At 32.2% G+C, this 13,121-nt stretch overlaps 1 protein-coding gene across 2 annotated transcripts in view; it reads left to right on the forward strand.

Annotated features, from left to right (window-relative positions):
* Arfip (ADP ribosylation factor interacting protein arfaptin) overlaps positions 1 to 13,121 on the forward strand; it is a 60,138-nt gene that overhangs the window by 32,507 nt on the left and 14,510 nt on the right. For both annotated transcript variants that reach the window (XM_085809188.1, XM_035373513.2), the window contains exons 4-5: positions 1,772 to 2,115; positions 8,117 to 8,291. In XM_085809188.1, coding sequence (XP_085665314.1) covers positions 1,772 to 2,115; positions 8,117 to 8,291 — 519 coding nt within the window. The remainder of the gene's footprint in view (positions 1 to 1,771; positions 2,116 to 8,116; positions 8,292 to 13,121) is intronic.

The following is a 13,121-nucleotide window of genomic DNA, read 5'->3' on the forward strand; positions in this document are numbered from 1 at the left end:
TTTCGCTATTTGTCAAAAAATAATTTTTTAAAAGTTTGACATTGTCAAAGCATGATTATTTTCATCATTTAAAACTCTTCTATAATTTGAAGTATATGGCTACAATCAACAACTGTGAAAATAAAGGCTAGGTATAAGTGGTTGGGTGTATGTATCTCTCTCTCTATATATATATATATGTTTGGTACTGCCGACTGCAATAAAAAACAAGGAAGTGCAGAAATTAAATATTACAGCAGTCCCATATACAAAATTTCAACTTTCTATGCCTGATTGTTTTTGAGTTATGCGACATAAATATATACGTACAGACATCACGGAAAAATCCATTTTGCAATTTGTTTTGGAAAGTCATTTATTCTGTCCATATGTACAGTATTCACTAAAAAAAAGGGGGGATTCAGGAGTGGTCAAAATGGGTATTTCTGTTAAAATGTGATACCTGAAATTTTTCATGATTACAATACTTCCTTTACTTCATACAAAGAAGTAAAAGCCTAAAATGGCAATGAACTATCAAGTAGTAGTATACAAGGTGTGACATAAAAGAAACGAAACTGGTCCAATAACTTATTGTAATTGCAGAATCAGTTCTCTGTGATATTATCACCTTCAAAGCAGTTCCCTTCCGCATTCGGTACTGCCGTTGCTGGTAACAGTTCTGGAACGAGATTTTTGGAAGGCCCTTCAGGAGATTCTCCGTTTTTGCCTGAACCTCTTCAGCTGAAGTAAAATGGGTTCCCTTTAAGTTAGATTTAACTTTAGGATATAAAAAAAAAGTCACATGGAGCCAAATCAGGTAAATAAGGAGGATGCCCCATCACAGTAATGTTTTTGCTGGTCAGAAACAGCTTCACAAATAAAGCCTTGTGAGCGGGTGCATTGTCCTGGTGCAACAGCCATCCATCACTCCACAACTGTGGCCTTTTTTTCTTATTTTTTAGTACTTCAATGCAGTAGTGTTGATTAACAGTCTGACCGCTGGGAACCCATTCAATCATGTTGAACATGCTGGGTGCCTAAGGGAGGTCGACCAGCATGTTCATCATCTTCCACACTCTCTCTTCCCCCTGAAAACCACTCATGTCATTCAAACTCACGAACATGAGACAAAGTTTCATCTCCTTAATCCTCGGTTAACATTTTAAATGTTTCCTCCAGGGCTGATTTCTTAATTTTCATAAGAAACTTGTTGTTGATTCCCTGTTTGGTTTTTTACATTAGACATTTTTCCGGCTGAATGCAGTTGCATATGTTCACTCAATGATGCAGTACTCCCCACTGGCGTGGTCAGTTAAGTCGAAACTGGCCGTATGGATAGAGGAGGTGTGTGGCATGACTTTACCAAAACAGTTGTCAACTCCACACTGTTTTCAAGCTATACACTTAGTCTCTCTCTCTTTTTTTTTTTTTTTTTTTTTTTTGTGTGTGTGTGTGTGTGTGTAACACCTCGTATAAGATCAAATTAGATATAGAAGATTTAAAGATAAAAATTGTAAAACAAGAAATTAAATAAAAAGTTAATAAAAACAAAGAAAAAGAAGAAATCTTGTTAATATTCCATGTAGAGAAAGTTAACAGATTTTATCACCTTTCCACGTTCCCTATTAATGGTATTCAACAAGCATAACAAAATTTTTATAACAAAATAATATTTTGTTAATTTAATCATATTTAACTTTTGAGCCATAAATATGATTATGTGTGTATAAACAATAGTATTTTTAAATGTATATTAATTAATATATGTAAACTCTTTGCATATCTTTAGGGAACTAGAACTATTGATGCTGAAATGGAAGCTCAGATTGAGTTGCTGAGAGACACTCAAGCAAAGTACTGTAATATTTTACGACTTGCCCGATCTCTTACAAGCCATTTTTATCATGTTGTACAAACTCAGCATGCATTAGGAGAGGCATTTTCAGAACTGGCTCATAAATCCCCTGAATTACAAGAAGAATTTTTATATAATGCTGATACTCAAAGAAGTCTGAGTAAAAATGGAGAAACTCTTCTTGGTGCTCTGAATTTTTTTGTATCTAGTCTAAACACATTATGCAATAAAACAATGGATGATACTTTGCTGACTGTTAAACAATATGAAAGTGCTAGGTAAGTTTTCTCTTTTGTTATTAGTTCTGTTACAGTTATCTCTGAAGCATTATTTTCTATGGTATAATTTTGAAACAGAATGTGATTAAAATTTTACTGTATTTAGTCAAAGGGTTACAGGTTTTTCTTTTAGAATATTTCTGTAAAATATAAGCTATAATTTTTTCAGAGTTTTTAGCAGGAATGATTGCTTAATTTAAAATGTTATATAAAAATTTTTGGTTAGATGAAGGTTTTTAATGAATAAAATAGTTATATTAAGTGAGCAGAAAGTGTTGTTGCTTTGGAGGCAGTGTAAATTTGGTACCATAGTTATTTAATTGGTTTTTCAGTTGAAGGCTTACATGACCATAATCCATGACATTATTTAATAATATATCTAACTGATATTATTTAAAATATATCCATTTCATACTTTTATGAATATCAGCATCATTATTATTATTATTAACAAATGATGTTTCTTATATGTTATGGACCTAGTTACCGATTTTTTTAAACTAAATATATTACTTTTGTTTTTTCTTATATAATTTCAATACTACATTTTTAATAATAAGTGCGGTTTAAGAATCATGCCCTCGTTGAACCAGCCATTCTTCATCATCCTCTGAACGTAATGAAATTACCAAAACATGAAATTTCTTTCAAAGTCACTTTAATCTCAAGCATAATAGTATGTAAAAAAACAGTGCAAAGTTATAGGTGAAGACTCAGAGAAATGGGCTCATTATTGAAGTAGTAGTTTTCCTAATCAATATGGTGTTTAGTGAAAACAGTGGGCTTGGATTAAATTTCTCTAGATAAGGCATAGATGCCTGTGTCAGATTCAAATTCCAGATAAGGCATAGGTATGCCTTTGTGAAATGGGGCACTTAAAAATCTATTTATCAGGAATACTTCTCAAGAACTTATGATCATTAGAAGAGATGGGATACAAAATCTTTTTACACAGTCCTGAGGGTTGCTTTTGATCAAAATTGGGATGAAGGCTAGACAGGTAGGCTTCATGTGCTTTATCTAATTAAGTTATTCTATATTTCAAGAAAGCATGCTGTTGTAGTGCAAAGTATGTGAGATCCAGGCACTTTGAGACTCCAGTTCCAAATTTTAGATTATCAGTTTAAATCTAGTGAGATGACATGAAGAAATAATAAAATATGGTACAAAGTCCGAAGTCCAGACTCGTCGGGACTTCGGCGATTCCGGATTTGAGATTTTTCCGGATATTAGATCATGAATTTAAATCTGGTAAGCTGGCATGCAGAAATTATACAATTAAAAATATGAAATCATAATTTATGAAATAAAGAACAATTATGATCTAAAATGGTATCAAAATTTACAAAAAAAAGCTTAATATTTATTTGTTTACTTTATTGCAGCAATTCCACTTTCTGTTTAATGGACATCGAAACATGGTTTTGCTTTGTAGTTCCTTTGGCAGCTTCAGATTTGGAAACTCTTTTCGACATAATCAAAAGTTCAAGCTTAATTTTTATAAAATTGCCATAATATTAACAGTCTGCAAAAAATAATAAGCTGCATCAAAGTAGAAGATTAGTCAGCAGCGCAGCCTGCTACATTAAATGAAATGCCTTAGAATCAGTAAAGATAATTTTAGTCTAGCTTAATAGCATCCGCTATGGGTTGATCTTTAGATTATGGTAACTTGGCGATTTTTTGGCGAAAATTTGGCGACCAACTCTCCTACAGCAACTCTCTATTTTTTCCCCCCTGCCGCCATTTTGTCTTCACGAAGTAAAGACATGTTTCTTTTCTTTTTATCTACTGAACACTTCTTCCAACAATCTACTAGCTGAATTACACTTTGCTAGAAATTTTATCTAACAAAACTGCTTAATCATGACAAATATTCACTGCAAAATTGGGAAAAAGTGCACAATACCATACTCCTTACGCGTTTTTCAAAATAACACATACACATAAACCATGTACACGTCAACTTATTTTTACTTAAAAAAACATCCCAGAATTACACAAAAATGGCATTGTGCACACTCTTCACTATATCCATGTACACTGCTTTTTTCTCATAAATTAGAAAAATTTCACGAAAATACATGACAATTTTCTGAATCTTTAAACCCGGTAAAAAGAATATATATGAAATTACCTGATCGCGAAAAAGTATATACCCTTTCCAAATATGAACATTTCCACACATAAAGTAAATAAAATATCCAAAAACTTTTACCTCTAAATCATCTATTATATTATAAACGTCACCAACGAATTCATACCGCAAACATTACAAATACTTAGTGTCAAATATTTAAATTATTTCCATGCACGTTTACTTCAACTAAAACGTATACCAAATTCCTACAAACATAAAATTCACAAAATAACTATCATTTAATTAAAATATAATTAAATTCAAAAACACTACTTAAAATATAAATAACCACATACATTAAATTAATAAAAATTAGCTTACAATCCCAATTACTTTAAACTAAATCATTGCTAATAACAATTTTCCCAATAATACCAAATTACTTTACTTCCACCTTACATTTAGAGCAATGCATAAAAATAATATCCTCAAATAATTAAAAATACTAACTTACCTAATCTTCTTCAGAATTTTGCTTACATGGTGGATACACTTTTATTATGGATTCAATAAAATTATTGAATGATTTTTTCTGCAAATTTTTCCTCCATACTTCCTCCGCTAAATAAAAAGCAAAATTCTCTTTATCACAATGCCTCAGAATGACGCATTAAAAATCTAGAATTCACTTTAGACAGCGCCATACAATCCCAAAATTATTCAACCCTAATTCACACAACACACAATGAAGCTTAATACAAAATAATATACAGCCACAGATATTTTTCCAAATTCCCCCCTTTTCCGATTAAAGAACCGTAATTCGTCCATTAATATCACATGACATATCCCATGATCTCTCATTTCCCTCACACAAAATAATGCGTAATCGGAACTGAGTACTGCTCACATTATTACCAAAGTCCCAGGTAGTAACCTTTATCACCTCCAAAATGTCGCCAAACTACCAGTTACCATATTCTAGACATCAGTCCTGTTATGCATTATTGGCTATGTATCACAAGATTGGCGACGAAAGCCAAGTTATTTCGCTAAATTTGTTCTTGCTCCTATTGCGTACTGAATTAAGCCTGAATTGTATTAGTTTAGTTATTTACTATACCCACGTTTATTTCTTCCACGTGCTTAAAACTAATCTGAGTCCTGAATAAACAAAATTCCCACATCTAGGGCCGGCGTTAAATACCGCTTGGTGCAGTCTCTACAGGTCCTAAGTTCTGCTGCAAAGCGCCTTTCTAAGTTCTAAATTTTCACTGCACCTATTACTTTGCATACCAATGTTTTCCCTAAATCATAAAAAACTTCCATACCTGCCAACTTTTACGAATTTTTCGTAATTTATACGAAAATGCGTTTGTCTTTACAATTTTACGATCATAAGATCGTAATCCATTTTTTACGATTTTTTTTCCTTTTTCAAGTGTTTTTAGTGATTTTTGTCGAAATTTTAGAATTTTTCGCCAATTCAGCGATTTTTGCCAATTGCATCGTGTTTTACTGCCAACTAACGACTGCAGTTTCTCCCAACTCGCCGCCGCTTAACCAGCCAGTCCAATGCTGATTCTCCCACTCTTTTCTTTGTGGGCGCCAGATTATTTTTTTAGCGTGGATTGTCGCATTCTTTTTTTTTTTTTTTTTTTTTTTTTTTTTGTGTGTGTGTGTGTGTGCACGTGCTATGAATTTTCTTAATACGTCGTTGTTACAAAATGAGTTTAAAAAAACATATTCTCAATATTTTCGGCCTGCCTACAAAGTCGAATTTCCAACAATTAAAGAATCCTTCAAAGGAAATAACTATGCATTTTGCAACGTGTGCATGTGTGACTTCATAATAAGTCACGGTGGAAGAAGCGACATTGTGAAGCATGTTAAATGTAAAAATCATGAAGTTAATGCTTCGGCTTCGACAACGTCAAAGAAAGTAGATGATTTTTTTTTCAAATTCGGTTACGAATTCGGATGCCGATGTCATTTTGGCAGAGTGTTTGTTTACTGCATTCCTCATCGAACACAACGTGCCACTAAGTGCTGCCGATCACGCTGGTCAACTTTTCAGACGGATGTTTCCCGACTCCCAAGATTGCTCAGAAATATGCTTGTGCTCGCATGAAAACATCTATTGTGAACCAGATTGTAGATTTATGCTAATAAATTGTGTTTCTTCAGCTTGGAGGTGTTTTATTTATTGAAGTAAAATTAAGGATCAGGGTCATCCACATGCTTTATTATGAAAGAATGTCTACTGCATGTGGCACGAGACATTATTCTCAGAATCTGATTTTTTTCTCTCTTTTTGCAAAAAAATTGCTTGTGGTCTGGATGTCTGTATTTTGGACTTTGTACTGTATATAACATTCACTTAGAATTATCCTGACATCTTGCTCTCCACAATTACCCACAGCCCATAGGGTTTTGTTTCAGTGTTCTGCAATTTGATTGGCATTCTTATAGTTGAAGTGGGTAGCTGCAGTAAAAATCTAATTTTACTTCATTGTACTTATTTTATTTATTTGTTATTTATTTATTTTCTCTCCATGATAAGCAATGGTGCTGATGAACATACTTTGGCAGATTACATACTGGCTGCCAGGAGACAGTCCAACTTCCAAAGTAATACAGAAAACGTTTATGGAGAAGTCTGGGCGCAGTAAGTTGTAATATCAGATACACTGCATTCCTTGTAAATAGTTGGGTTTGTGGTTTCAGCTATCTGGTTTTGTTTTCTCTTGGTTTATTAAACTATAAGCTGTTGTTAGAGAGCATTGTTTGTTTTGTGAACAAGCATGTAACTCCGTTGAACAGTTTGCACTTGTTCAGAGTTTTGTTGTTTAACCAATGATACAATGCTATAGGCAATATCAGATTTCTCTTAATCTGCTCTTCCTGCATCTTTCCATTGTTTCTTGCTGTTTTTGAACTTGCTTAAATGTTCCGTGGCGGTCAAATTGGAACAGAATTTGTAAATTGCAGCTTTTGTCATTTATCCATTATGACATCACGGTTCCAAAATCTGCATATGCGTGAGCTTCCAGTTGAAGATCTGTTGTAATTACCAGAAACTGTGTTGTAAGTTTTGAAGCTAATGATGTTCTTGAAGTTTTGCACTTCAGCATTTTTCTTGTATATCTTAATTTTTACTTTTAGTGTTATCTAAAATTAAGTTTGCCATAGACCATAATACTATGTTTACTTGAATATGAGACCCTATTTTTGTTTTAAGATTTAGAAAGGTCTTATAATATAGGGTATTCTTATAAATAAAATTGAAGAATGAGAGGTGGGAGTTTAATTAGCATACTGTAAGGAATAATTATGTTTAAATACTAAACCAACCATACAGGTAATTATCATGTATATCAACTGCATAACTATCACTAATTACAGTACACACATCTAGTTGAGTAACATTGAACATCTAGATGAGCCATTTCAGTTTAGACCTGCATCTACTACCCTGGTTATTGGGTATGCCTGAAAACAATTGTATAATAATATATGATTAATTTTTTCTAATTTTTCTTCTGTGCCATAGTTAAATGTTGTATTTAATTAGGTGGCTTGCCTTTCATTCTAGTTAGAAACAAATGACTTCTAGTCAGAACCTTTGCTATCATCAAATATTCACTTATATTTTTAATTCTTAAAATTTATTCTAAAATGTAAGGAAGGGGTCTTATTTTCAAATAAATATGGCATATATGTCAGCTATTTTATTTGATTTTAACTTTTCTTTCCTTTCATTACAAAGTTGCTTATTAAATGTTCTGAAAAACTTAATTGCTTAAAATGCTGAAAAAAAGTTCCAGGTTATCTGTCAGAAATTGCTTACAATATTTTATTACATATATGTATATTCACAAACACATATACACATATATTTAAATTAGCCTCGTCTTTTAGGTTAGAGTATGATGCCTACAGAAATGATTTAGAAGAACTAATGCAGAATAACCAAGGAAATGTTATGTCATCCAAAGTTGAAGAAGCACGCAGGAATTTCACTTCTCATAAAGAGAAATATGAAAAACTGCGATCAGATGTTGCCATAAAAATGAAGTTCTTGGATGAAAACAAAGTACTGAATTTTTGTCTTCACGTGTTGTTTTTGATATTTAAGTAATATTTTTCCTCTGTCTCCCTCTTTGTTCTGGGGGAAAGGGGCTAAATGTAAACTGCTTTTCAGAAACAAGAATGTGTTCAGCCATGATATTTATCATGAGGTCAGTCTGTTAAGGTAAAACTGGTTTAATTTTTCATATTGCTAAGGTAAGGAAGAAATTAGTATTCAGTGTGTAGTTTCTCATTTAGAAACTAATATTCTCCATTTTATGTTATTGCTTTTATAAAATAGGATTTGCACTTTTTTCATAATTATATTATTCAGTTATGTTTCAGACAATAATTGGAGAAAATTGACATTTTGTCTCGGCACAGCTTCAAAAAATTCTGATGGATGCTTCATATCCTAAAAATGCACGCTTTTAGCTAAATTCCATCATTTCCACTGTTATCTCTCAATATAGAGAATAGGACAGTTGAAACTATTCATAATTTTTAGTATTTGCTGTCCAACATGAAGTAGGTGCATGTCTCTGTATAAGAAGTGAAAGGGACAATTTTATAAAATAAATTGTCAGATAAAACTTCAGTTAGCTATACTATTTATGAGAATGCATGATTTATCATATATTTAATTGCCTTGAGTAAAGAATGACATGTCAAGTAAAACTAAAGCAAATAAAACCACGTTGTTTAATATCAGTTATTAATAGAAGGAAAAATGTTTTTTGGGTTTGAGAGTTAGAAAGTGTTTCGGATTCAATTAATAACTGGTGTCAAATAATGTTATCTTCATCTTAATGTAACTGCCTTATTTTCTTCTATATTTTAAATTTTACTTTCTAATTCTCAATAGACATACAGTTGTGGTTATCTTTACGCCATTGGTACAGTTGCTGAAATATGCGTCTTGTTTTTTAGAGTAGAGAGTTAATCATTTTGTAAGTATATATTATATGTATGTTCTATTTTAGTTTGTAGTCACAGTACAGTGTCTTAAGAAACTAGATTACCTGAAAAAGTATAACTATTCTTGTTAAACAGATATCTGAGGAGAAGGTTGATGATTAGATATGTTAGAGTAGCTCTGTGCTGTAATAGATTTTCATTTCTCAAGGTCAAAACTCCACACAACACAGTTTTAATGAGGCAATAACTAAAATCAACTTGCAAATATCTCATTTGTTTGCCAGAAAGGGAAACCTTTTTACCAATGGTGAAATGATTAAATCATATTTGCTTGTGGCAGCATAAGAAATACGATAAAAAAAATTTATCTCTCATTTTTTCACTAAGAGTAACTATTAGAATAGTTGAGGATATCAGGAGCCTCATTAAGAATGAAATAAAAAACAGGCCAAAAAATTTCACGTGGTTTTTGTTAGCTATTATAGTTGATAGACATAACTCATGCTGCCCAGCTGCTGCTATTGATTTGAGAGGTCAATGCAGTATAAAGCTCAAAATCTGGGTTGTCCATTATCAAGAATGATTGAATATCTATCTCTCTGGATCATTAGAATTTTTTTTAAAAAAATTTCTTACCAAGTATATAGTACTTGCGAAATATACAAAATATTACATGAGATGGGTCATAAAAGCAATTTTCTCCACTGACTAAAATTCCTGTATGTCACTTTCAAATGCTTTCTGATTAGAGAATCACAAACCATGGCCAATGACAGTCAGATTATCAGTATTAAAGTTTTATTAAGTAATAAACTTTTCCTTTTCACTTTTTTCCTGAAACTGCACATCTGTCAGTCAGCCAGTGGATAGTAGAATTTTGTCTGTATTATAGTGCAAATATAAAGTAGCTTTTTAAAAACTGATGCAGCAGTAAAATATAAAATCTGATGTAGGGAATTGGAAGATCATGAGAGGACATGCCTGCAAGTAATTTTCAGAATGCTTGCCATGATTTATAACGAGCTACTAAATTTCATGATGATGATAAGAGCTGCGAATCTGAAGGCTTAAATATAACCAGGAAAAAAAAAAAAAAAAAAAAAACTGATTAATGGAATAGCAGAAGAAATACCAAATAAGGAGGATACAACTAAAGTCTTACAGTGCCTTGATCATCAATCAGTTAACAGAATGGTGAATATCTGTAGTAGGGTTTTAATCCCAGAAAATCTCATTTCATGTGGTGTGATTCGGGGGGGGGATCTGTCTTTGTAGAAATTGCATCATTCTTAAAGAACTGCTAAGAAAGAATATTTTTTATTTTATAATTTCTATGTGACATCGTACTAGATATATTTAAAATCCAGGAATTTCCAAAATCTGGAATCGCCAAAGTCCTGATGGTTCTGATCCTCAAACTTTATACTGTACTGGATTTAAGGTAATTACTTTCTATCTGTGATTAGTCTGCTTGGAGCAACTACAGGCGAAGATATCTTCAAGTTCCGAAAATGCTAGTCAGATACAATTTGCAGTGGAATTGGTTAAAATATGTCACAGCTGATTGTGATAAAAATAAGTGGGGAATGGGGAAAGCATCAGTTTGACCAGTTTGTAAACTTGTAAAGAAGCTAAATGTAAAATCTCTGGTAATTCACTGCCACGTCAATCTGTCATTTGTTTTTCAATAATTCTGTAAGCAGTTACCATTATTTTTTCCTGTAAACCTGACCAAGAGTTTCATGATATTTTATAAGAGACTGAAGCTAAGTATTCCACCTTCCTGTGTAGGGGTACAAATATATTAAAAGTTCTAAAAATATTTAAATATTATAGGTTTTTATAGTTTAGTTTCATCTAAGAGTAATATTAAAAATAATAGTTCAAATTTATGCCTTTTTAAAAGTTTCTAAATTTTAACTAAACGAAAATATCATTATTATAATTTTTATTTCATATGGTTGCTATGATTTTCCATAAAAAAATTGTTTGTATCAGAGTGCTGGTTTGGTGGGTGGATGGATTTAAAATAATGTTAAAGAAATAATTCATTCAGTAAAATTGTTTTATTAGTATCAACTTTGTTTTCTCTCAGTCATCTTTATTTGGTGACTGTCACTGTATTATACAGCAGTGTATATGCTTCAGCAATGGTTGAGTTTTATTGATATTTTTTTTTAATTCAGAGTAGTAGTAGAAAATTTTCTAAATGAGAAAATTGCATGCAACTGCTATTATCAAACAATGAATGGCTGTGGAAACTAGCATTCACTGTGGACATTGTGGGATATCTTAATGACTTTAACTTAAAATTAATGCAAAAAACTATTCTTATATGTGAACTGAGGTTTTTCATAAAGTTATATAGCTGAAAATTTGCATTGTTTGAAACACAAATCACATTAGACAAATTTTACCATTTTGCATGCTCTAAAAAATTTCAAATATTAGCAAAATCCTCATTCCCAAATCAGTTTGCAGAGGATTGTAATCAAAGACAAAATATTTTATTTATTTATTTATTTATTTGGTAAGTATCATCAAAATGTGTGTAAATATTACACAAAAGTATGTCCTAATAATAACACAAATTATTTTTTTCCATTGTTACTGCTCTATGAGTAAAATAATACGTCTAATCTTCAAGTTATTAAGATATATAAATCTCCAAAATTGCTAATGTGGCCTGCCACGCCAGAAATTTTAAGTACCTGGCCTTTTACAAAAACTTATTTGCCGAGCCCTGATTTAGGACATTAGAATATCATGTGGCTTGCTACATTTGGATTGAAACTTTAAATGATGTGAAATTTGGGCTGTTTGTTGTTGAGGCATAAATAGTTGTGCATTCATTGTATTTAAATTTTAAGCTTACACAGCTTTTATGTCTTTATGCAAAAAATGCAGATTACTTGATTCACTTATTTTAAGACCAAATCTTATTTCTTATTCTTGAGGCCCTTTGACAGTGGGATCTCATGTATACTTTTCTTAAATTTGTATGTAGAAAAATCCCGCCAGCCCACCAGTGGCCGAGCAGTAAAGTTGCGGAACACTGGCAGTTGAGTTCGCTTTTTAAATCCTGATGAAGGGACTGACTGCATGGACGTTTTCGTGGTTTTCCCCATATGTAATGTGTATTTGAGCCAGTTTTTCTTAAAAAGCCCTTTGTGAAAGCATCCCTTCCCTTAGGCAGATAGCCCTTGAGTGCTTTGCTATAATTAAATAAACAAAAACAAAAATCTCACCTGTGGTTGAGTGGTTGCAGACTGCTGATACTGTTAGTTCGTCCCAGAGTGAAACCCAGGTGAGTAAGAGCTGCATGTTTAGTTTTTGTGGTTTTTACCTTCTGTAATGTAAGTACAAGTTAGTTCCTTTAGAAAGTCCTCCAAAAAGGCATCTCTCCACTTAGGGAGATATCTCTCATGTGATTTGCCATATTCAAATAGCCAACCACCTGTATGTTGTAGGAGAGCGAGAGATGCTGTGTATTTCCTAATATAAGCCAATCCGTGAATAAGCAGAGTTCCCACCCTTTAAAAATTATATCCAAAATTCCAACTCTATATGAGTTCAAATGAAAAACAAATCCTGTATTCAAACATGGGAGTGTGAAAAATGTTTCCTAGCAGCTGAAATGGGGAGGTATTTTCCTACCAAATTGCTGTAAATTGAAACTAGACTCCAACAATGACAGTTTTTACTTTGCTAACCTTATCTGATGCTAGCACACTTTTTCATTCCTTTGTCTTTTATATAATCTGCAGTCTTATTTTCTCAGTCATTTTATTTGAAAGATAGCGGGAAGAGAAAGTATTATATGGCAAATGGCAAATTTCAAACTATAGATGATTGTGTTTGCTGAAAATTCTAATAATAGTATGGCTGACATTTCTTCATAAATGGGAAAAAAAAAATTAAGCGTGGAAGGGAGAGG

Source organism: Stegodyphus dumicola, chromosome X2, assembly GCF_044657685.1.
Source record: "Stegodyphus dumicola isolate Sdum_Otavi_A_Nest chromosome X2, ASM4465768v1".
Taxonomy (NCBI): Eukaryota; Metazoa; Arthropoda; class Arachnida; order Araneae; family Eresidae; genus Stegodyphus; species Stegodyphus dumicola.